The 26603-nt window shown below is 39.5% G+C and overlaps 1 protein-coding gene across 3 annotated transcripts in view; it reads left to right on the top strand.

The window, feature by feature from the left end:
* Positions 1-15347, top strand: part of U2surp (U2 snRNP associated SURP domain containing) — a 56213-nt gene extending 40866 nt beyond the window's left edge. For all 3 annotated transcript variants that reach the window (XM_059268375.1, XM_059268374.1, XM_059268376.1), the window contains 6 exons: positions 404-470; positions 3367-3526; positions 9708-9818; positions 11887-12005; positions 13385-13561; positions 14752-15347. In XM_059268375.1, coding sequence (XP_059124358.1) covers positions 404-470; positions 3367-3526; positions 9708-9818; positions 11887-12005; positions 13385-13561; positions 14752-14890 — 773 coding nt within the window. In that variant the 3' untranslated portion in view covers positions 14891-15347. The remainder of the gene's footprint in view (positions 1-403; positions 471-3366; positions 3527-9707; positions 9819-11886; positions 12006-13384; positions 13562-14751) is intronic.
* Positions 15348-26603: the final 11256 nt, after the last annotated feature.

Below are 26603 nucleotides of genomic sequence, written 5' to 3'. Positions count from 1 at the left end.
TTTCAGGCTAAGGTGTTTCAATAGAGAGTGTAGTTGGGAAGCAGCATCCATTTGGAAAGCTACTTAGGGGTCAGTTTCAGAGAAACTGAGCTTTGACCTCCTATAATGTTTATTAGATCCAGTTTACATTTGCCTTTCTCTTTACACTTAGTTGGTATCTGTTAATATTTGTTGGTCTGATCAAATAAATCTTGCCATTCACCATAGAAATAAATGTGACAGTGTTTTTAATCATTTCTGAGTTTGCATAGATATCATATAGGTATGAGACAAGAAGGTGTAGTGTATAGTACATGAAGAAGAGATAAGCTTAAGATAAGTTTCTGTAATGTAAACTTTCAGCTCTAAAGCTGGGCTTCTACTGTGCTGTAGCAAAAATGCTAACCTCCCTTTTCTCCTGCAGCTGTAACAACTTCTAAGTGGGAGCTATTTGACCAGCACGATGAATCAGAAGAAGAAGAAAACCAAAAGTAAGAATCTTAAGTTTCACACATACCCAGTTCCCTGCACATGTATACTCCCTTTTTCACTGACAGAGGTATGGTTGAAATAATAGTGAAGAGGAAAACTTCACCTTCAGATCCTTGGGAGAGAATCATCTTTAGTCTGCATCATTTTTCCAGTGAATGAAGAGCTTTGCTCTCTGGTCTTTGCACCAGGCTTCACCTTGCTGACCTTGCTGGGTTTTCTTCCTGAGGCTCTACATTCCTGCCTTGTAGCTACTAATGCATCAGTTGTATTTGTTTTAAATTTTTGTCATCAACTGTTGTTTTAGAGCCACAAAAAAGTGATTTTTAAAGTGTTAAGTGGGAAGATTATATTCCTTTCCTTTTGGAGAGTGCATTGCCAAGTACTGTTTTATTATTTTAAATGTTTAAACATGTCAGAAGACCTAAGAATGAAGGGGGAGGACCTTTGTGAGTATAAAGAAATTATGATTTTGATAGTTTTCTCTTTTGTAATCACCATAGAGGTATTTTTGCCTTTGGCATAGTGGTGATAAGAACTTAAAGTTTGTATTGATAAGATTTAGGACGCTTCATACTTTTTAAAGTCATTGCGTGAATATTGAGTTTTATAGTAGGAACAATTGGTGTCAATTATTCTAGGAAGAGCTTTTTGTTTTGTAAAAACTATAGTCTTTTATCCTCAGATGGAAGAAGGAAAACGGGAAAGCCCTTTTGCTGGCCCAGCACAGAAGTGCATTTGTATGCACTTGGTAAAGGGGCTGATGGGTTGCAAGGCAGTGTGCTCAGGCAATAGTTTGTAGACAGTTGGATGGCATGAGGAAACCGACAGTGATCTTGGTGTGACTGGAACAAGTTGGTAGTGATGAGATACTTAGAAAGTCAAAGTGTGGCTTACTAATGGCAGTGGCTCCCTGCAACTGCAGAGTACTAGAGTTGAATGCTTTGACTTTTTAATTGACGTTTTATGTCCATGACTCTCTCATTAGCAACATCTCAAAATGTTAGCATAAACATATACTGTACTAATCAAATAATTCTTTAATTTACAGTGAAGGGTAGAAAGTTTATCAGATAACTCCAGATACATAATTAGGTTCATTTTCTGAAAGCATTAGGGGTTTTTGGGCATAAAATTGATTTTTGTGTTACTGTATGAGAGTGTTTTAAAATCGATGTGGAAGTAATCATTGGTAGAAACATGAGTCAGAAGTAGAATTCATATTTTTAATTTTTCTTAAACCTCCGAGTAAATCATGTTAGTATAAAAATGTAGTTTATGAAACTGCAGTGCAAGAAACACTAATTTGCACATAGCTTTCTGGTCCTTCAGAATTTCTTACAGCTCACTACTGCTCTCTAGTGGCTGGATCAGAAACGCCTTATGGCTGAGGGCTGCTTCATATGATAAACTGTTGCATTTTCAGTAGAGATGGAATTTTAAGTTAATGCTTGTAACATATGGAAAGAAATGCTAAAAATAATAGCATTTGTAATGAGTTTGTTACAGATTTAGAATTTTGAAATTCCATTTTTCATAAAATTATAGCAGGAAGCTAAGGCTCAGGTTACTAGCACTTGTTGCTTTTGAAGAGGACCTTGATTTGATTCCTAGTACCTGCATTGAGGTTCACACATATCCTTAACTCAGTTCCAGGGGCTCTAAAACCCTCTCCTGATGTTCATGGGCAACAGGGCATGCACATGGTACACATACATGCATTCAGGCAAAATACTCATACACATAAAATAAAACAAATAAATCTAAAACAAAAGGAAGTACAGACTTCATAAACTGTGGGAGACCAACCCCCACATTTATTTACCCCAGGGACTCTTGAGGAATGAGGAATAAGAGACTTAGTTAGAAATAAAGAGGGGAGAGAAATGCAGGATGGCCTTAGGTGAGTCTGGATCCTTATCCACCAGTCAAGAGCTTTATTCCAAAGGGCTATTTATAATAATGCCAAGGGGAGGGGCAAAGGACCTCCCCCTAGCTAGGTACAGCCAAGTGTTGACCCTTACAAACACCTGATACTCAGGCCCATGGTCCAATCAACCTCTTAAGCAGTCCTGCTGGGTACAGCCACTAGGAAACCTAGTGGACTCCAACAATAAATGTATATAAAACAAGAACTGAATGAAGAGCTAGCTTTCAGGATCAGCTATAACATAATAGTTGAAATTTTCTAATACTCAAGCTTTATATGGTACTTTAGTATAATGTGCTAATCAGTTGAGGTCCTTATGTGTTGGATTGATTGTATTATGGTGAGTGTGACAAATTCATTTATTTTCCAGAGTATAGCCTTTGTGGAAGGAGGGTAAACATTTGGCTTTTTAAAAACAAACCTTTTATGGCGAGGCGGTGATGACGCACACCTTTAATCCTAGTACTCGGGAGGCAGAGACAGGCGGATCTCTGTGAGTTTGAGGCCAGCCTGGCCTATAGAACAAGATCCAGGAAAGGCGCAAAGCTACACAGAGACACCCTGTCTCGAAAAACAAGCCAACCAACCAACCAAACAAACAAACCAACCCCCCAAAAAACCCAAACCTTTATGAGTTCACTGAACTGAGTAATATGTAACACTCATTGGCTGTTCATTTTATTTCCTTGCATGACAGTGTTACAGAATAAAAAGCACACTGATAACATTAACACAGAATTTATTAAAAGCATGATTATATTATTATATTGAAACTCAACTTTTTCTGTAGAAGGAAATGTTTTTCAGAACAGTCTAAAATATTATTTGACCAAATATTTGCGGAAAATGTTTTAGATGTTCTGCAATATCATTTAAGTTCCAAGACAATGAGAAACAAATACCCAAACTGTAAAATACAATATTTCTTTTCCCTACTGTGACATGCAGTATATTCTCTATTTCCAAAGTCAAGAAGAAGAAAGTGAAGACGAAGAAGACACTCAGAGTTCCAAGTCGGAAGAACATCATTTATATTCTAACCCAGTCAGAGAAGAGATGACTGAGTCTAAGTTCTCCAAGTACTCTGAAATGAGTGAAGAGAAACGGGCTAAGCTTCGTGAGATTGAGGTTTGTATTGCAGTCAAGTTAAAACTATTTTCGTGGCCTTTAACGGTCAACCGAATTGACTTCCCCTTGGCATGGCATGTCTACTCAGAAACCTCCAGACGGGTTAACATTGCCTCTTAGTTCAAGGATCCCTTTTTCTGAACACTAGCCTTGTTTTTCTCTCTAGATTTGTTTTCTGTCCTGATTATCCCTGTGATTTTACTAGGATGTGTGTATGTGTGTGTTTTGTCCTCTGTTTGAATGCATGGCATATAGGAGAGCCTCTGAGGAAATGGATTCCAAGGGATAGGAAAAACCATTCAATTTTAGATGCATACCTTATATAACTAGGAAAAAGTAAAATGCTTTCTGACACATTCAATTTAAGTTTACGTTTTATTAATTATAGTGGTTTATTTGAAAAGTTTCATGACAGGGTACAAGTATATATTGCCTGAGTCTTAACATTAAGAAGAATACAAATAGATGGGCAAGCCCAAACTCTCTTAGGGAAATTTTCCCTCCTCCCTTAGTCCTTTCTTTTTACAATGCTCTTTGTTTTGTGTCTCAGGCTGCTTGGACTTGTTGGAGAGAAGCATTTGGGGAACTTTAAAATAAATGGTTTCTATTAGCATATATTAACTATATATAATGAGTTTCATAACATTTTCATACATGGATTTAATGTATTTTAATCATATTCAACTTCCATTACCCTCTTGTGTCCCCCCCACCCCCACTCCTGTTGAGCCTCTTCCAGTTTCCAACCAATTTAACACTTTGATGATTGGTGATTTTGTGTGTGTGTGTGTGCACGTCTCCCAGTGAATTTTCATTAGGTTTGCTTTGGGATCTTGAGTAGTAAGAGCTTATTTACAGGGAAGTCTCTCCTTCACATGACAACCTTTAACTGTTACAGATACTCGGGGAGGAACAGGACCTCATGAGGAGAGAAACATTATTGAGTGCTCAGGGTGGTAAACTTTCCCAGCAAAATAACCAGTTAGTCTAGAATTTGAAAAGATGTGAGAGTCCTCAATCCATAGCACCCATTAATAGTAACACTGCATGCCTGCTGTGTGCCAGCACCTTTCTTCTTATGATACATACTGTATTGATGATCTCCTTTCTACTTCTCTACATAATCACTGGAGGCATATTCTTCCCTATTACCTCTTTCCCCAGCATCACCAAACCAAAGAAAGCATTTTGTTTTAACCCTATGCAGAATCAGCATGATTCTAGTTTGTCAGTATAGATAAGAAGCTTTTAGTTAGTAATTTAATTCATTTCCCCATAGGACACACCTTTGTTCCCTTAATAGTTTTAGGGGAATAGGGTGTTGCGTAGTGGTGAACACACTCACTGTTGGATCTTTTTCATCCTGTGAAATCTTTTGTAAGTCACTAACCCCTCTGTCTTCCTGAGTACCTCTTCCTACTTCGACAAACTACTAAGAGTAGAAATGAGCTATGCATGCTTATAACCTCAGACGCTTGGGACCCTGGGGCAGGAAGGGTATAAGTTCGAGACTTACCTGGGCTACCTAGTGTAGCTGAAGCTTTCCTGTGTCCCATCCAGTCCACAGCTGCTCAGACCCAAGTAAACACACAGAGGCTTATATTAATTAAAACAGTTTGGCCATTAGCTGAGGCTTACCACTGATTAGCTCTTACACTTAAACTCAGTCCATTTCTGTTAATCTATATGTTGCTATGTGTTCCATGGCTTTACCTGTGTGCCATTACATGCTGCTCCCTGGACGGCGGGCTGGTGTCTCCTCACTCAGCCTTCCTCTTCCCAGAATTCTCCTTGTCTGTTTATCCCGAGTATACTTCCTGCCTGGCTACTGGCCAAGTAGTGTTTATTAAACCAGTGTACAAAAATATTCCACAGCAACCTAGAGAGTTCAAGAACAGCCTGGGCAGATTGTCTCAAACTAAAAAGAAAGCAACAGAGTGTGTTTGGAGTGGGTGGGGGGTAGGGAGTAGGGGTTCTTGGGGGTGTGGTTATCTACTAGGGTAGTTGTTTTAGCATGTAAAAGACTGGTGCTTCAGTCCTCAGGGCTGGGGAGGACAGTGTAGAAATAAAGACTGCATTCAGTAAAAATACATTTTCTTGATCTTTGGAGTGTCAGAATAGGGCTGGGGGACGACTCCGTGGGCAAAGGTGCCTGATGGCACACACGGTGGAGAGCCAGGCCCTAATCAGACCTCCACTTGAATTGCTGTGGCTGTCTGTGTGCACACCCAAAAAGAAATGTTTTTAAAGATGCCAGTACAGACTGCCTAATTCTTCTTTTCAAATGTTTTGTTTCCTTATTAATATAAAGAGAAAAAAACCACATAATGTAGCTTTGTTAGCTGTTTTGTTTTTGTTTTGTTTTGGGGGGGCATTTCGAGACAGGGTTTCTCTGTGTAGTTTTGGTGCTTGTCCTGGATCTCACTCTGTAGACCAGGCTGGCCTCGAACTCACAGAGATCTGCCTGGCTCTGCCTCCCGAGCGCTGGGATTAAAGGCGTGCACCACCACAGCCTGACTGTTAGCTGGATTTTATGAGCATTATTATTTCCAAATTCTGCATGTATGTATGTGGTGTATATTGTGTGTGTGTGCACTGTATGTGATCTTTTGTAGTCTGCTTCCTATCCGTATCTCTCCAGCTCTCCTAGTACCTACCTGTCTCATAATTCGGAAGATAAACCAAATCCTAGGTTTAAAAATGCAGGTCTTAGCTTCATCTTGGCAGCACCTAAATTGTTCTCCATTGTTACTCTGAGACATTTAAGTCATGGTACAGAGTTTCACAGCTGGCAGCAGATTTGAATTAGAACTCTAGTCTCATGAACTTTGTTTCCATGCTTTCTTACCTTGCTTCCCTGCCCCTTTGTGTGTCAGTTTTTGGTCTTAAAATCCAGTGCCTTTATTAGAGAACTGTTAAGTAAAAAATAAAGTTCTACATTAGTTTCCCTAGGTAGTGTTATTATATACTATATTTTATACTACAGTTTTTCTTCCTTTCCCCAAATGCATCTTAATAAAGATGCCTAACAGCTAAACATACTTTAAATCTGGGACTAATAAAAACCAATGGATTTGTCTTTCACAGTACTAATATTCTCTACAAAAACACTTGAAATCCTACAGCCATGTATTGTGCTGACTGGATGCCACTTAAGAGTGGCACTGGGCTGGTGCTGTCTTTCCTGTACTGCTTTCCCTGGTTCTGCCAACGGGATGGGGGAGTAGAATGCTGGGAGCCAAGTGGAAGGAAGGTCTTTGATGGTGGTGGGGAATTTTTTCTGCCTGTCCCTAACAAAGGAAGGACTGTGGAAGTGAGAATGTGAGCCTGGTTGTTGTATCAAGGCAGCAGGAATAATTATTAAGCCTTTGCATTGACTATTTCCTTTTGTGTTGAGAAATGTGGTCACTCTTTTTATGGGTATCTTAACTTGCATTTGGGCCTTAGGCCCGATTATCAGAAACTCTTTAAGGTGGGATTTTATAATGGTTTCAAAAAATATTTTTAGCCATGTTTGATGGCTGATGTCTATAATCCTTGCACTGGAGAGTCAGAGATCAGGACTTTAGAAGTTTGAGTCTAGCTTGACCACGGAGTGAGACTGTCTCAAAATAAAAGAGGCTGGGACAGTGCGGTCTATACAGTGCTCACCATGCAAATCCGAAGCCCTGCGTTAGAGTGCTAGAACACACGGAAATGCTGGGCTTGCTGTTGCGCACCTGACGTTGCAGCACTGCACGGGAGAGGATGAGGCAGAAGTTGCAGAGTTCCCTGGCCACCCAGCCTGTTCTAATTGCTGAGCTCCAGGTCCCAGTAAGAGACTCTCTCAAAAAACAAAACCAGACAACAACAAAACCCAGCAAGGTTGATGGCCATCCTAAGGAATAATAACTGAGGTTGACCTCAAGTCTACACACCCATACACAATTATAAATATATTCCCTCTTCTAACATTCAGTTTGTTGTTTGATTCATAGATTCATGGCTTAGTTTTCAAACCAATTTCCCAGTGTTACAGTCTAAGCAACAAAATTTGGTTAGAGGAGGATTCATACAGTGGCGAATTCAGGGATTTGCATCATCTTGCTTTTTCTCTCAGTTTAGTGTCTGTCTTTTAAAATGTGTAATTCATCAAAACATGAAAAGTACAAAGGCCAGTTTTAAGATTTTTTGAAGGAAAAGATGGAGAGAACCTTAAGTCTCTGGTTTATAGAACCCTGCTATGGAAGTGAGATAGGTAAAAAAATGGTCAATATCAAAGAACTTACAAGATGCAGTCATGAATTCAGACAGTGTGACAATACTTCTGTTTTTTGTGGGGCAGGGAGAGGATTAGAATCTTTCTCCAATGCACAGGCTTTATTTCCTAAATGCCTCAGTAGCATATAGTCTATTTGAATGGTATATCACTACAAATAGCAGAGTGAGATAGTAGTGTGCTAAGATGGTCTCTTCATCTCTTCAGTAAAACAGGGTTGGCAGGTTTGGAATGTCCACATGCTTCTCTCCTCATCACTCTCCTTCCCTTAGTTGAAGAGGAGACTACTGTCATCTTTTAAAATTTCATGGGACATTTAAACTCCTGGACGCTTCAAACAGTTTTTATTTTAATAATAATGTGTGTGTGTGTGTGTGTGTGTGTGTGTGTGTGTGTGTAGGGTGTGGTGAGAGAGGAGAATGCACATGCATTGTGTTGAAGTCAGGATGAGTTTCAGGGGTCAGCTCCCTCATACCTTGCTGAGATAGGGTCTGTCTTGCTATTTCTGCCATTTTGTATACTCCAGGATGAAATAGCTGCAGACTTCCCATTGATTCTCATGGCTGCCTCATGTAGTGCTAGAAGTGCTGACATTCCACATCCGGGTCACCAGGTCACCACATCCAGTTTTTTAAACATGGGTTCTGGGCTTGAACTCAGGTTGTCAGGCTTACATGACAGACATTTTATCTTCGGAGCCATCATTCCAACCCTAATGTCTTACTTTAAAATATATCATGAATTTATTCTCTTCAAAAAGTTTTAAAATCACATGTATTATTTTGTGTATGTGTCACATGTGCATATCCCAACCGTCAAATGGAAGTCAAAACAACTGGTGCTCTCCTTCCACCATGGAGGTCCCAGGGATGGAACAGGTCATCGTCAGGCTTGGCAGCAGGCACCTTTACCCACTGAGCCATCTCGCCGGCCCACATTATCTTTTTTTAGTAGTCTTTACAGAATTGAAAAAGTTTTTACTCTGGCATAGTGATGCATACCTGTAATCACAGCACCCGGGAGGCCAAGGCAGAGGGTCACAAGTTTGTGGCCAGCCTGGGATACATTGTAAGACATTGTCTCCAGGAGTAGGGGGTGGTCAAAGTATTTCAATCTCCAGAATAAAATGTGAAATTAGTCTCACCTTTTCTTACATTTTTCTTTTTCTGTTACTGATTTTATATGTTGTTGTTGTTGTTTGGAGGGGAACTGTGTGGGTGGGTACAGGCTTTCAGATTGTTATCCATTGCAAATGTGTGTGATTCTGATTTTTGCATATAATTAGCCAGAAATCTTAGGTTGACTATGTAAGTGGTCTGCTAGCATGCTACAGGGAATATTCATCATATGCATAGCTTAGGACATTCTAAGGGATCCATTTTAAGAACTGGAACAAGAAATTGTGATCTTTTGTAAGTCAGCATTTACTCTTCCTGTCTTAACCGGTCGGAACAGTCTGAATGGTTTGACTCCGTGCTCTGAGGGTCAGTGGTGCCCTGCTGTCAGCAGAGTGCAGCTTCAGACCGTGCCACTGGGGGTTGTTCTAAGGAGCGGTGACTAGAACGCCACCGTTGTTTCCGTGCTGCTTTCAACTGTTTTCTGTTGATGTCCTGTGACTGCAGTCTTGCTCCACGTGTGCTTGCCTGCACTCACTTTGTCCTTCTCATTTGGAGAACTAGGTAACAAATTCATTGTTCTTAAGGATGCGAAACAGTCTATGGTTTTAGTCCTCTCCTGCCTGAGGGCATGTGTGTTGGTGTTTGATGGCCTGAATTTTGTGTGATGGGTGGACTTGTCTGGCAGACTTTCTGTTGAGGTTGAATTTTGATCGAGTCCTAACCAGTCACTGCTTTGCTGTAGGAGAAAAGCAATGCTTGAGAAATTGTGATGGAAAATTCTTATTAAAAATGTCGTATTTCACAGCTCAAAGTTATGAAGTTTCAAGATGAATTGGAATCTGGAAAGAGACCTAAAAAACCAGGCCAAAGCTTCCAGGAACAAGTGGAGCACTACAGAGATAAACTGCTACAGCGAGTAAGATTCGAATATGTTCTTCAGTAACAGCATTACCACAGTCACCTACTGTGGACTATTGGGGTTAATAGCATTCTAAAGGGAAGTGCATTGCAAATGGTAGCCTTCAATGTAGAAATATTGAATGATGAGTGGAAATATTTGATTCTGGGTACTACCTGTGGACTAGACAGTCTTGCTAAGAATATGCTTTCGGAACTGGAAAACCTATGGGAAGACATTACATTGATGGTAGTAAGAAACCGGTAATGCTAGGAAGTAACATGAATGAAGATGGAGATGAGGTTTGGGAAGTGCTGCTGTTGGAAAGTTCATTTCCAAGAAGGTATACTAAGAGGGAGAATACCTGTGCATCGGGGAGTGCTGGGCTTATTAGGTACAGTGAATTAGGAGCGTGTAGAGCACCAGAACTCGGACTCCATATGGTGACTGTTGGAATGCCCAGGGCTTCCGTTGGAATTGCTGTTTTATCTTGTGCCTTGGCCATCATTACAGTGATAGCAATAGAAGAGAAAGGCGTGCCCGGGAGCTTACAGGTACAGAATTGGTGGCAGGGAGCTGCCCAGCAAAGTGACTGTATAGCTGTGCTGACCTGTGGAATCCTGTGCCATTCTTAGCTGTGTACCACTGGAGTTCTCTCTGATAGATCATAGTTAGAATTGCTATTATTGTTACTCTGGTGTTAAATCAGAATGTTTAAAATAGATTAATTGTAGTATAGTCTATAAAATGTATAGACAATCAAGAAATAATTTTTTATCATCATTCAGAAAGTGTATACTGCGCATCGTTAAGAGAAGTTGGTCTCCCTTGTACCTCTTTAGATTTATATTCTGTGATGTATTTGGGCAAAAGATAAATGAGGTTATTTTTAAAATGGTACTAGTTGTTTGTACGCTTTGAGTCCCTTTGTCGATGGTATCAGGTTATTAGTTTGCATGGAAGATTACATGTTGAGAGGCTCCCTGTATCTCAGTGGCAACAAACTAAAAAACATGTCAGTTACTAGTTTAGTTTCCTCTATTCCATGAGTGTTAATTGGAGACAAGATTGTGTTTTTAGAAGGCATATGTTGAAGGTTTGTAAATAAAGTTTACTAGAACACAGCTATGCCTCTTCACCTAGGTATTGTCTGTGTGGTTTTCTTGTTGTGATGGTGCAGTTGAGCAGTTGTTAAAAGGATTGTATATAACCTTCAAGACAAAGTGTTTTTGCCAGTGTCCAGTTATAAGATTTTCTCACTTTTTAAAAATGAGAAGCAGAAGTTAGATAACATTTTTGATGCATGCCAATCATAAATAAATTCCATTTCTGTTATTAAAGGACTAAGTTGGTTCAGTATCTTTAGCCACTACTTCAATTATTCTACTGTTAATAGAAATTAGAGTTTTATTCAGAAATGACAGGACAAATAGGGATAAACAAGCAGTTATTTTTCTGGTTTATATAATTATTATATAATCAGTTTATAAGTTAGGATTACATTTCATTTTACAATTACAATAAATCTTTGGTGAGAACTCTTTATGAAGTGAACCTTCTGTATATAGGCAGAATCGCTTTGACAACTAAATTCTTGCAACCTGTGATGGAAAGGTCAATATGTTGCTTGCTAGCTTTTCCTGATTCATTTCTTCCTTCCCACCCCTCCCTCCCTCCCCCTATTTTGATATGGTAGGGATGGAGGGATAGGAGCTCTTAGACTGATTTCCTGGCTTTCTCTGGTGTGACCATGGTCATTATGCCTAGACTTTCTGAGTCTGGTTTTCCATATCTAGATTGAGGAGTGATAGTGTTTTAAAGGATCACAGGATGACTTGGTGTATGGAAAATTGTTACTATGTTGTTTGGGCTATGATAAGTACTCAGTAAATATTTTGCTGCTACACAAGGATGATGATGATGATTTAGTATATAAAAGATGGCTAGCTGCCGAAATGAAAATGATACCATACTTTAATTAGTACTTGAAAAATTCCTAAAAGAGAAAATATGGTTAGATACATAGGATAGTCTAGATTGACATTTTTTAAAACAACTAAATACTTTCTTTTAAAAAACAAAACAGGAGAAAGAGAAAGAATTAGAAAGAGAACGAGAAAGAGACAAAAAAGATAAAGAAAAATTGGAATCCCGGTCCAAAGACAAGAAGGAGAAAGATGAATGTACTCCAACAAGAAAAGAAAGGTATGGCATGCCATAGTTACATCTGCTTTGTTTCAAGATTTGGAGTGCTGCTTGGTTTTAAAGTATTTCTATTATCAGAAGCAACAAACCAGAAGTGGTTTTTCACAGTAAACATGTTTCTCTTCTGCCTGTAGGAGGCAGAGTTAGTTGAGTGGGGCAGTTAGTTGCCACTTGGCTTAACTAATTAGGACATCATCTCTTTACTTGGTTCATATGGTCTCCTTAGCCTTAATTCACTGCAGGAATTCAGTTACACTATTGGGTATCAGCCCCACGGCTTGAATAACAACTTGTTCTATCCACCTGTTGACTCCACTGTAAGCATCTTTTTCCATCTTGAAAGGAGATTATATATAGAAGCCACAGTGACTTGCTCATCATGTTAAGTCCTTGGTTCCAGCTTTTCTCTTTCAGTTTTTATTTAATTTATATTTTTAACTTTTGTTTGTTCAGAGTGTGTGTGTGTGTGTGTGTGTGTGTGTGTGTGTGTGTGTGTGTGTATTTTGTGTGGGGGATATACTGCCATTGTGCTTTGTGGAAGTCAGAAGACAACTACGGGGCTTGGTTCTCTCCTTCTGCCATGTAGGTTCTAAAGGATCAAACTCAGGTTAAGTGTTCTGACTTGCTGAACCGCCTCACTGGACTGTGTTTCTTACTGTCATAGTTTTTAAATGTCTACTGTAGTGAAGCAGTCGCTTCAGTGAACAGAATCAGAGTTTTCCACATTAGAAAAACCAAGTGGTTGCAAATGAGTAACCTGGCTTAATCACTCCGTATATACTTATAAAAAGCAAAGTTATACAGATTGGCTAACAAAGAAATGCCACTTTTTTTTGTCTTTTATTACTTTTATATAATTTCAGTTTTACAAAAGTTATAATAGTATAAATAATCCCCATGTACCTTCTACCCCATTGGTCCACCTACTAAAATGTGTCTACTTTTCTTTTCAATTCTTCTCTTTGTACCTCACCTCCAACCAGTTCATTATAATTGGCCAGTACAGAGTCCAGTTCTCTGAATAGTAATCATTTAACTTCAATAAAAGTACCACATTAAGAAGTTAGCATTGAAAAATAAACCTTCATTGTTAGCCAGTCCAGAACATCGGATTTTCTTCATCTTCCTAGTAATCTCTTACAGCAAAAGAAAATTGAATTTAATTGAATTCACTTGTTTTTGGGGCACACTGTCTTAAGATTGACTTGTTCGTGAGATAAAGGACATTGAATGTCTTTGGGAAAATAGCACTAGTATGCATAGTGAGAGTTAAGTTAGTGTAAGCTGGAAGGGATTTGTAGCTAAGTCAGTGAAAATTAAAAGTGAATACTTGTCTTTTTTTTTGTCCCTTATGGAGTTTTATGTGCTTTGCTTTGTAGGAAAAGACGACACAGTACTTCTCCCAGCCCATCTCGAAGTAGCAGTGGTAGGCGAGTGAAATCCCCATCACCAAAATCAGAACGTTCAGAACGGTCAGAAAGATCTCATAAAGAAAGCTCACGGTCCAGGTCATCTCACAAGGATTCTCCTAGAGATGCTAGTAAGAAAGCCAAAAGGTAAATGCAAGTCACTGCTAGTTACAGTTCAGACCCAGTTAACTGTTCTATGAGCTTTGGAAATCATGGGGTTGGCATTTTCTTTTTTCTCTTTTCTTTTTTTTTTTTTTAATTATTATTTTTTTTTTAAGATTTCAGAAAACCAGAGAAATATACTTTTATTTTGAGTTATCTCTCTCGTTCCTACTCTGGTTTTTGTCATGATTTAAGTATAGAAGAATTCTAGCAAGTTAAAGATTGGCCAAGGATTTTCCACATGTCCACTCTTGGAAATAGGGTGTTACTTTTCATTCTAATCTTTGTTTCTGTATAATAAATAGCCTTAGATTTTGTCAAAGCTGAAGAAAAGGAATACCCCTTCCCCACAGAAGTAAGTGTGTGGGTAAGGAAAGAGAATACTATGTAGATCATCTCTTCAATATATACTTTTATATTTTATGTTTTATTTAAGCCTTTTAATTTCACAAAAGTAGTTCATGAATGTATTTGCTGTTACAGAGAGAAGTTTTCTTGAACTGCACCTGGATTTATATGCTAATACTTTATTATCATAATGATTTCCTGTGATGTCTTTATATAATAGGTGACTTTCTCCTGTTAAGACCACACATACTCTTGTGTATATGCAGGTGTACATATAGGTGTATTTGTTTGGGAAATCATCATAAACAGAATTCAGCCAAATTACTGGGGCCAGATGTGGTAGATGCCATTAATCCTACTACCTGGGAGGCAGAGGCCAGCTGGGCTACATAGTGAGACCCTGTCTCAAAAACATCAAATTATGTTGTTTTAAATGATGGCCTTGAGTAGGAATTTTTTCCCCCTCAAAATTACAGAGTGCACAGCTTCTGTGCTTTTAAAATTATGTGAATGTCTTAGTTGCTACCTTGACCTTGATCTTGTGGATTCAAATTTTGGGAGTATCAGTTACCTGGGGAGCTTATTAAAATGTACATTCTCAGTAGAGCAGTAGTAAGGCTCAGAAATCTGTCTTTTTAAACAAATGAATGGTAAGTATAAAATAAATCCGTGTGTGTGTACCCAGTAAAGACTAAATTTGAGTTTGCTGTTTCATCAATGACTTCTGGGCCCACTTGAAGCTCCTTTTAAGCCTTGTACAAACGTCGTAAGCAGTGTTGTAGAGTTGTAGACGAGTGCTTAGACACTGTGCTTGTTTGTTTCTTCAGGTCGCCTTCTGGTTCAAGGACGCCTAAAAGATCTAGGCGGTCTCGGTCTAGGTCGCCTAAGAAATCAGGGAAGAAATCCAGATCCCAGTCCCGGTCTCCACACAGGTCTCATAAAAAGTCAAAGAAAAACAAACATTGACATATATTTTTAAGATGCTGTCACTTATTGGAAATGCAAGTTTGTTTTGTGCCTGAATGGTCTGTTTTGTTTGTTTGTTTGTTTTTGTTTTTGTTTTTGTTTTTTTTAATAAAAAACACACACAAAAACACAATTCTAATGAAAGAGCATTCCTGGGGTTTTTGTTTGTTTGTTTGTTTGTGAATGCATGTGTAAACTCATGAGTAACTGCATCTGTAGACCTGTCATTGTTTTATATTGTATAAATTACTTTTGTTGTGGCTGTTTCTTTCTCAAGATGAAATTTTTATTGTGCTAATGAATTTCATCAGAAATGTGTACAATGGATCTGCTGGCAGTAGTAGTATTTTGTTTTAGGATGTTGTGACTGAGACACATAATACAGATGTCTTCCCCTCTTTTGTAGCTTTGACAATTTGAATTAGATTTCAAATAAAATCTGAACAGAAAACTATAATGTTGTTTTTTTGCCCAGTTGGTGACACCAAGTCCCTTAAAGACCTACTAAGCGAATTTAGCATTACTGCTGTTTTATACCTAGTGCACTTTACGAGCTCCAGGGTTCAAGCAGCTAGTGTTTTATAGTTACTCAGATGACTACCAAAAGTAAGGGACCGGTAAGAAGACGTCCATACCCAGAGAGCAGAAGGCTTAAGTGAGTGGGTATGATGTGGTATTTGTTAGTTTAATGCCCAGTTAAAAGTTCTTTTACAAAGAAGCAACATGATTTCAAAGCAGTCAACCCATCTTCTGAGCAATTACATATTTTAGGGTAAATTTAATTTTTATCTTCTATCATGAAACAAGTTTATTTATAAAAGATTTTATAAAAAAGATTTACCATAGAATTCTTTTGTATAATAGTTGCCTTTTTATAATTGTAGGTTATCTTTAAAACACTGGTATCATGATATTTGTACAAATTTGTTTGAAGTAGCTTTTCTATTTTGAAGGATTTGGTTTGAAGTACAGCTTTAAATAAAAATTGAAAATTAAATGGTTTCCAGGCAATTTTAACACCCAGTGGTTTGTAAATTCAAGGTGCAAAAAGTTGACTTAAACCATTTGCAGAGTTAAATTCTGTTATAAACAGGAAAGAACTTGCTGTAGTCTGAGGGAGAAATAGGAAAACTTGTGAATGTTGATCAAAATACTGCCGTGAATATAATGTAATAAAGGGTTACATAGACTTGGACTAACACTGTTGTTTGTCAGTCTTGCTTTCAATTTTTCAGTTAGGTACTTTATGTAGTTAGTTATGTTTTCCTCTAATAATGGATTGTTTGGATTTAACTTACTTTTTAAAATCCTTTCACCTTTTTTACTTAATCTTGCCTAATCACAAAATCAGGCGCCTGACCCGTGATTTGGGGGGGTAGTCCTGTCAGCTGTACAGTAAGGCATGTTTTCCTTACCCAGCACATCTACAGCAGCTGTAGAAACGAGCCAGTCCTATTGTCTGACATAGTGGTTCTTAGCATGAAGACATTGTTCAGTCCTTTGTTTACCTACTTTATTAGGAAATATTAGTTCCTTAAAGTTGCTTAGAATAATTTATGTGAACATTTGGTGCTGATAAATACAGCTGTTACAAAAGGAACACATTTTTCTTCGGTGTTCATTGTCTGGGAGAATGGCATTTATATCATCTTTCTTTTCAGGAAAATAGTGTTGAATTGCTGGTAGATGTGGCATTCTTCATTCTTTGGGTCTTTAGATAGGCCAAGAAATAATTGGTCAGAAAGTGATTTTCTTTTTTTTTTTCAGTCAATTCATGAGGGATAGTTACTTTTCTCTCAAGTACAAAACCTTAGCTTGGTTTGGGGTGTTTATCTGTGGTGTTTTTTACTGCAGTGGATTCATATGTAACTATTATAGTTAAATCTTGCAACAGATAGACTTGGCTTCCTTCCTTCTGGGTAGGTGGGAAATTCCTTAGACCTGATAGAATATTTTCTGAAGTTTTCTAATGTATATATTATTAGGTTGTGTTGAATTTTGTTTTTTTGAATTGTAAATATCATTAACTAGGTTATTTCCAATTTTACTTTATGAGGAAACATCTAGAATAAGCTGTTAAAATTCACAATGGATTCAGGTGGCACACACACCTGTTATCCCAGCATAGAGATGTGATGACCGTAAACTTGGGAGTTGAGACCAGCTTGGGCAATAGAGTGAGATCCTGTCTCAAAAACATGTTCCCTGTAAATGTCATGGGGTTAGGAACTGGTGTGATTGCTACAAGAAGGAAGCTGTTCTGCATATTTTTTCTAATAGCTTAGTTTTCATATCTAAAGAACACATAGCATAATTTCTGTGAGTTGACTTAAATGTTCATAAATGATCTGAGAATTACAGGAAAGATGGTTCCAGCTGTGTGACTCACAGCTGTTGTCTTCTACTAGATTGTATGTGTGAGGAAATCCTCCGGTTGTCCATCCTTACAAAGGACCTAACACAAGAGTCCCTTACCAAGGCGATGCTGTTTGACTTTTTTCTACACACAGGTAGAAAGTAACATGTTGGCCAGTTTCTTGCCAGTGAGACCTGTGACTGAAAAGGATTGTGTTGGTGGTTTTCCTTGGCCTTGTATTTCCGTATAGCTGTGAGTCAGCATGTTGGGGTTTCTGCCTGTAGTGAGTTGGAGATTAAAGAACTAGAGGAGACAGAATCCTGATCCCAAAGGATCCTTTTATTTGGCTCACAATATTTTTGGCTTCTTTTGCTAAATTTTGTAGAAATTGTTCTATGCTGACCTAATTTTCTTTATTGCAGACCATTCCTGTGGGCTTCACCTGAGAATTGTATTCCAATTAAAGAGTGTTGGAGGGAATGCTTCCATTGACCTATGTGTTTTCCCTGGTCTTTAATATTCTTGAGTACTTGAAAATACGTTAAAGAAATTTTGTTTATGATCAAATTTAGGCTTATTAGAAGTATCCTATATACTTTGCCATGATGGTGGTATAAGGTCTGAAAAATTACATGACTATGATAATAGTTTATGATGGTTAAAAATGAGGGCAGATAAACTTCTGTTGCCAAAGTGGCTTAATCTGTTCTCATGACCACAACAGTGTGATTTCTTTAGTAGAGAAAGTTGTTTTTACAAATAAACAGTACCACTTTTCTAAAACTATATTTTAAAAAATAAGCTTTTTGTTTATTATTTCCCTCTTCTGATTTTTTAGTGGACAAGCCTAACTACGAAGAATTCAGTGCAGATATTTGTGAAGACAGTGTAAGTTTAAAGGGTCTTGTGATTAAAAACTCACATTAACAAAACGTTTGGTGTTTTCACATTTCAAATACATGCATGTAGATTTTAGGGAGCATTTATTATCCTTTTGGCTTTTTCTTGTTTTTTTTTTTTTTTTTTTATCAACTTCCTAAGATTTAGCTAATACATGAGTATAAATCCCAGAGAAGTGTAATGATAGACAGGAGGTGGGAATGTGCTGCTGTTGCAAGTGAGCCTTGTTCCATTGTTACATTTCAATGCCTCTCTTCATTCAGTACCACCTCATGGAGCTCCAGTGTAAATGGATTCTATGTATAGCTGGTCATTTGTATAGTTTTGTAGATAAAATGTCCTCACTCACTTTCACATGTAACTGTGCTTAGAGTATTGGTGTTTTATTCTTCTAACTTCAGCAGGGTCTTGGATGTTGTGTCTCTGGTGATTTGAAAGAGCAGAAAAGACAGATTTTTCTAGAACTGGAATGACATAGTTGGAAGTGGCTCAGCTGAAGTACCCATAGCGAGACAGACTCCATGGACGGCCAGTGGGGCTGCTTTCCAGACTAGACGTAAAGATTAGTTAGAAATGAAGCTCGTGGAATTCACTTTTATTGCCTTTAAAAAAAACTTTTAATTACTTAAATAAAATATATTGTTTTCATAGTAAATTTAGACTGTTGATGTAATTTTCTGCATACAGTTTTCTACTGGGAACCCTGTAGGGTACTCTAGCTTTCAGCAACATTCTCCCATGCAGAACAGTGATGTGAAGAGCTGTGTCTATCCCTTGTAGCTACAGAGCTGGGACATTTTATGCTTTTACACTCTCACCAGATAGTTTCATGACAGCTGATTCCCTGTTAACTAGGAAATTTCATACCCTTATTTTCTCTTTTAAGAAAGTTCTTCTGTTTGTTTCATTGAGGAAAGCTTCAGAGTCCAGCATACGATAACAGCCATCTATCCACCAACCTATAAATTTCAGCTCGTTAATTAGTGTGTCTGTTTTGATTTGAACCCCCATCATGGTATCATCACACTAAAAATGCACTGGTTCCTTTTTCAGGTTTTGTTTATTTTTAGTTATGATAAAATGCTCTTGGCAATATTTATCATCTTAAGCATTTTTAACTGTACAGTTTGCTGATGTTGGGTATATTCACATTGTTGTGCAATCAACCTATATAAATAACTCTTTCATTGCAAAACTGAAACTCTGTACCCACTGAGTTCCCCTCCCCCCCCCTTATAGCCACATTCTGCTTTGTTACTGTTTGACTAATCTAGAAAGTATAAAACATTTAATTAAAATTCTTTACCATTTGTACAACATGGTGTGCTCTGTGGTCTCTCTAATGGTCCGTATGATGTAATTTCACACCAACACGTCATAGCCTGGCATACTAAAATACTTAGGAAGCAAACTGTTTTTGAAACTGCAATGGATTAATATTAATGACCATGCTCAGATGCTTTTCTGGTTCTATTTATTGGCTTGTGAAAAGGAATGGACCTTTTCAGTACTTGCTAAACTTAGAGCTTGCTTTGATACTCATTTTGCTACAAAGAGGGGAAAGATAAATTGCTGATTTTGGTTTTGAATGTTGTTTTCCTCATTTTAGATAACAGTGTTATCAGATTGTTTTAGAATAAAGAACCTTCTTTGAGGGCTTTAAAATTTGGTGTGACACACTAGTAGTAGAAGAGGAGGAAGAACCTGGGCTGTGGAGTCAGGTTAAGGTGTTTGTGATACCTTACTTCTTCTCACCTGGGAGCGAGAGTGCAGCCCCATGTACACTGCCCGCATAGGGCTGTCTTTAGTGGTCCTTCAGTAAAGAGTCAGCATTCCTGGGAACTGATGGTGGAAGTATCCTGAACTTCAATAACAAAACACATGACAAAACACTCAAATATTGTTTAACAATTTAAAAAATTACTACATTTGGTTAACAGATAACCTGTGATCTTTTGGTGTGTGTGTGTGTGTGTGTTACACAGTATTGACCACTTGGTGAATCTATTAGCCCAGGATAACGTTTTGTTTTCAGTTACTTTGGAGAAAACATTGTGAATGCCAGGCATGGTGGCACATGCCTTTAATCCCAGTTGGGAGGCAGGGGCAGACCTCCCTGGTCTACATAGTTCCAGGCCAACCAGAGTTACTTGGTAAGACCCTGTCTGAAAATAATAACAATATAAAATAAAATATCTTTTGCCAGTTGTCATTTACTATTGTGGAATGCTAGTCAAGATTTCTGAATGGAGAAGCTGACCATGAGCAGATGAAATAAAATGTGTGGGGTGAGCCCGGAGATTTGCTGTGCAAGATCAAAGGACTTTTTTTTTTTTTTTAAGTCTACACAAGTCAACAGAGCTGAGCAAAAATATGCACTTCTCATAAAACTGACAGAACAAAATCCTCTAAGAAAATGAAGGCGGGCCAAGCGAACGTGATCACACTTGTATTTTATATGTATTTGCAAGTTGGAATCTAGCTTCAGATTGTGCAAGAAGAAATGTGCCCTAACACTACTTTTAGACTAGATCTTTAACTGTATGGAATTTGAAAAGGAAATTACACTTTAGATTCTATTCTGAAATAGCAGCTTTGTGGTAGTGTCCTCAGGACTTTGGCAAAGCTCCTTTGGGGTTCATGTAAAACATGAGTTTGGAGGAGCCTAGCTGATGAAGAACATCTTGTGGTGGCTTCGTCCAGCAGAAACACTGCCCTGAATAAACACCTCCCTGCACAGGGACTTCCTTAGCAGCTGAACAGTCCCATTATGAGAAGTGGTATTAGCTGATTTTTTTTTGTTTGTTTGTTTCAGCATATTTTACAGCAGTGTGCAGAAGCTACTGGGCATAAGCGGTGTAGTAAAGTGTTCAGGAAACTGCTTTTCATCAAGTTTGCTGTGCTAACATGCCAATAAAAGCTGGCGTAGCCTTCACAAGCCTCCCGCAGTGTGGTGAGGTATTAGATACCAGAGATTGTTTTATTAATAAGCAGCTATCTTTCTAATTGCCATAATATTTAGGTAACATGAACTTAAGCCCTGTAAATTTCAGAATGACATGCTACGTATATGTTTTACATTATGCACAGAATATTTTGTCCAGAAAGATCTGCAGTATGCCCAATGATGCCAAATTCTCTATGTGTAAGTGCCGCATGGCAGAGGTACCACTCCTCAAATATTTCTCAAGAAGCATTTACATCTATGTCTAAAAATAGTGGTTTAATTCTGAATTGATTGCCCTGAAAGTATGCTTAATTTGACTTAAATAGCAGGTATGTTAGAGAAAGTCTTTAAGTGGGGAATGATCATTTTACTTGTTTGTTCTCATGATTGACATAAGAACTTGTTAAAGCTTCGCAGAATATTTGCATATGTTTTGGAATAAAATCTAGTGGAACCTTTACTTTGTGAATATTAAATGATAAAACCAGAATTAGCAATGTGTAGAGAATGGGAGAAGGTCTGGTGTCAAGAATTAAGCTGCCTACTCTGTACTTCACATCTGTTCTTAAGTGTCAGAACTCGGCTATATACAATAGCTTATCTCTAAAATATTCTTGGTTTGTAATCATGGCGTTGATAACTGACAGTGTCTATTCAGTGAAGAGCAGGTGATTTTCGATGCATGCCAGACTTCTCAGTGAACTTCAAGTCCTTAAGTGACAATGATTGCCAGTTTTCCCAGGACCTCAGATCTCCTTCAAGAACTCAGGTGATAGGAAGAAAACCTGCAATGTAATCTTTGTAATCTTGGTGTCTGATGCCACGTTTGTGCCCTTGGTCAGTTTATATTATATCTTTGCATAACACCCATGTTATGTGGGTCCTTGAGAGCTTTGCAAAAGCTCCCACGGGTGTTGATACTTGGTCTCCGTTGAAATGAAAGGTGTACCTGTGATGGGCTTTTGGGGGTGGTGGCGGGGCAATGGAAGATTTGTCCTGCCCTCCTGTCCTCTCTAGATTCCCAGGCAGTGCATTTCTTTCTTCTCTGGAGCTTTTACCTCTTTCCTTTTCCTTGCACTGTGTGTTGCAAACAAGCTGAAAATGATAAACTACCTGGTCTTGGTTAGAACGATGTGTCTCTTAACTGCTTAATGTATACAGATCCTGTGACCGAAGCTGCCCAATGCAAGACGACTGGGATAAGGGAGTGGAAGGCTAGTTAGCACTCTCACAATCTCATGCATGAAAGAATCCAAATAGACAGACTTCAGGACCTTTGAGGTCTTTAGGTAGTTTGTAAAGTGATTTTGGTAGTGGTACCTAAGATTTCTACTTATTTTTTATTTTTATTTTTTATCAACTTCCATATAGATGGACTCCCACAGAGAAGTCTGCTGTCAAGGAATTCAATAATGGGAGGGGCTGGGCCCAAATTGAACAGGATGGCTTCAGATGGCAAAATATTCTGAAAAATGGGAAACAGTATGAGAGGGAGAAGGGAGAAGTACTGCCATGGAGGGTAGCAATGCCTGAGCTCAGGGTTCAGTAGGATGGAGCTGGTGGTGGGAACAGAGCTGCAGGCTGAATGGGCTAGGAGTTAGCGTGTCTTAAGTGGGCACAGTACCCCTGCACTGACAAACAGGAGGCACTATAGCCCGAGTACAGGGAGGAGTGGGGGATGGCACAAGATGTGGCCAGGTAAAACCTGGCATTTTATTAGAGGAGCAAGATGCAATTTAAAAAGATGACTGCGGTGCAGAGCGGATGGGACGGGGCAAGAGCAACAGGGAAACCAGAGGAGGCTTATGGCTGTGCAGGTTAATGTGATCACGTGAGTAAGGAATCTAGCACTGCCCCAACGTGTAGCAGCTCTCGTCTAAATAATTTATGCACTCTCATCATTTCCCTGGATCCTGTGGTTCCTACCCACAACAGAGGATAAGTGTTCGCCCAGATTGACTTCATTTGCCTTCCTGTGCAAGACTGCCAGCAAATGAGCAGGACTGACTCCTTGCACTTGCTGGCACGTGAGAAAACGATGAAGCTATACTACACAATGATTCTTCCTGTCTCCTGTTCATTGCCATCTGCTGCCACCAGCTCCTGCTGCACTGCAGAGCGTTAGTGGAGTAGTTGGAAAGCTGAGTTGTGAGATTAACTATGTTGGGCAAAGCAGGCTTCTTTACAGGAGCCCCTCTCAAGACCATGCGTGTGTATTGTGTGTCCTCAGGCAGAGCTGACATCCCCGAACCCGATTTCAGGAGGATAAGGCACAGCCGACACACTTTGGAAAACTCTTTGGAACCTTGTTTAGGTAACTATTACTCGGTGTCTTTTGATTAAAGAAGTCAGACTGTCCCTAGTTATATTAATAGGATTCCTGGGAGGACCTGTTTGGGGGCAGGGGAATGACAGTGCAGCTGAGAGAGAACGGGGCAGTCCCGAAGGTCCCCACCAGGAAGGGGTGAGGCCCCAGGCCTCAGCATCTGGCTTGGCTAGAGGTTTGGATTCTGGGAAGGGACTGCCTGATAGATCTCCCCTCTCCCCCACTCTGTCCTGCCATCAATGTTGAGAAGTCTAGGGACCTGTGATCAGATCATTTACTCTAGTTTACTTTGCCAATACTGTGCTAGCAACTTGGGTCATTTCTACTTTCCTCCCATTCGGGACAATGCTGTGACGCCTGTCACTGCCTGATGTCGTTAGTGCACACAAAAAGCTTGGGGTTGTTTCTAGATCTAGAACTATTGGGTTAAAGAATATAAACATTTTAAAGTTCAGTGGTGCATATTGTCAGCTTTCTTTAAAAGGAAAAAAAGTACCATTGTTTTAGATTTGTAGTGTTGGGAAATGAATATGTACCACACCTCTGCCAGCCCTGGGAATTTGTGACACACTGTTTCAAAAAGGAATTCAAATTGGATGAAATTACTTGTTCCCAGCTGGGGAGATTTCTGGACTCTCTAAAGCAGGGGGAGATTTTGGCAGGCTGTCTGGATGAGTGAAGTAACTGGTTTAGTCATCTGGAGAAATCTGTGGGTCTAAAGCAATCCTACTTGCATAAACCATGCTGAGTGGCAGCCATGTCCCCAGATGCTCACTGATTTCCTCTGACAGCTGAGGCACAAAGCCAAAGACACCCAGTATGAGTCTTTTGTAGCCCACTTCCCCTCTTTTTAACCACTATACTATTTATAGGAGAGAGAAAATGTCTACTAACTTCAGTGCAAGTCTTGGGATGACTTTACCTGTTCTCAAGTTTCATGTGTAATTTTGCAGGGTTAGGTTTGTGCATGCACAAATATTTAACACTATGTGTGTATGTGTTGCCATGTGGGGATAAAGGAAGACATTTCTTAAGTTTAAAAAAAAAAATCAAACTAAACAACAGTATCTGTCCTCTTCCAAAGAGAGAAGAACCTCTGGGTGTGCTTCCAGCTCTCTATTGTGTACTGGCAGATGATTTACTTGGGAATTTTCTTCCAAATGAAGTCTGGGATGGCATGCTCTGGGCCCTTCACTGAGAGCTAGCTCATCAGAAACTACACTATAAATTCTTACCTTCAAATCTTATTTTGTGTTTATTATCTACAGAGTAGCGGGGATGAGCCTCAAATGTGGCCATGTGGAAGAGGAAAGCATCCCACCCTTCGGCATGAGTGAGGGTACCCCAGGCCTCACTTGTCAGAGCGTTTGGTATGGTTTGCCTCTTTCCAAATAGTGGTCAGGTTATCAGATTAATAGTGACCCCCGTCCCCCATCGCTGATAGTCAAGAAAAGGCCCTCACATTAAACATTGGTCAAGAGAAAATCAGACACTCAACCTTCCTTTTCCTGTCACAGCTTTTCACAGTCTGGGTCTACTTCTGTGCTCCTATAACCTTCCTATTAGGTCTTGGACCTTGAAGCTGCCACTCTCAAATCAAGCCACACCCCCTTGCGGCTGACAGGCCCTTGCTGTGAAGGTTAGAGGACACAGATCTCAAGGTATGGGTTAGGAGAACAAGCTCAGCCTCTCTATAGCTACAAGATGAATGTATGGGCCTATCAATATCTAGCACCTTGCCATATAGGCTGTGATACACTAAATCATGAGATGGGAAGCTTCGCACCATTTCCTTAAAACCCAGGAGGGTCAGAAAATCTTGGTGGGAAATTCCTCTGGAGGATCTCAGTGCCTGTCCAAATGCTGTACATGAGGGCTCTCCCTGCCTATATCCATGCTTTATGTAAGGGCTTTTTCTTCTGCTCTTTCAAACTATTATTCCTGGCATTCTCAGAATGCTCATAATGCCCACTTCAAGGGCTGATCATGGTCTCATGGTTGTGAGTCTTGCTCTTCTAATAAAGCTCATTCTTAAGGTTAATTGGCCTCAACTTCCTTCTCCATGAACCACCGTGGTGGGCTGAATGAAAATGGCCCCTTAGACTTGGATATTTGAATGTTTGGTCCGAAGTTAGTGGAACTGTTTGGAAAGGATGAGGAGGTGCAGCCTTGTTGGAGGAGGTATGTCACGGGGGTGGCTTTGAGGTTTCAAAAGCCCACTGGAAGCCTAGTCTTCCTCTTTTTGCCTGCAACTTTAGGATCAGGTGCGAGCCCTCAAGTGCCATGCTTGCCTGCCTACTGCGTCCTCCCTGTCATAATGATCATGGACTAACCCTCTGAAACCGTAAGCAAGCCCCTAGTTATTTTCTTTTATACAAATTATATTGGTCATAGTATCTCTTCACAACAATAGAACAGTAACTAAGACAACCACTAAGACTAAATCAATTGTCTTTGCCTCAGGTTACGGGCCATCCCTCACCTCCAGTATCCCAATACCCCTCGGACTGGGTACTCCCTATACTGTTCATGATTCAAAATCCAGCATTGTTGGCAAAACCTTTGCATCGTTACTATCCCAATCAAAAGGGTTGCATTTTGTTTATCTGAAGGAAACCTCATAAAAGATGAGTTTAGCTATACTCTGGCACTGGAGGATGGCCAGGAAGGCCGTGACCTCGCTGTCTAGTAGTCCCGTTGGGAACTCACATCAGCTCTCTCTGACTTGCCCTTCACACACAGAAGACAGGGAGGTCTTTACAGATCAAGCAACCCCATGAGAATGGTTCCAGGTCAGGGGTGACAAAAGATCCCAGACAACTCACAGGAGAGTTTCTGGTTGTGTGCCTTTAAACTGGGTCAAAGCATCATGTTACTTAGGAATGAAAGCTCACAGGTGCCTGCAGGTATATCATGAAGGACTCTGGGTCAGACTGAGGCAGCCTAGGTTTTTCCATAGACTGAGTGTGGGCAAGACCTTTCTTGTCTGTGTGCTCCAATTCCCTCGAGTCATCAATTTCCCAGGCACCAGCCCACAGACCAACTCCAGAAGAATTACGAAACTCTCAGAAACTCAGATTCCTGGTACAGCAAATCTGGAGAGGGGCCTAGGACTCAGTGTCTGTTTGCATTGGATTCTGGAAAAATTCAAACTGTAAAAAAGGAGAAAGAACAGCACAGTTGA

Source organism: Peromyscus eremicus, chromosome 7, assembly GCF_949786415.1.
Source record: "Peromyscus eremicus chromosome 7, PerEre_H2_v1, whole genome shotgun sequence".
In the NCBI taxonomy this organism is placed as follows: domain Eukaryota; kingdom Metazoa; phylum Chordata; class Mammalia; order Rodentia; family Cricetidae; genus Peromyscus; species Peromyscus eremicus.
This window is presented reverse-complemented; position numbering and strand designations above follow the sequence as displayed.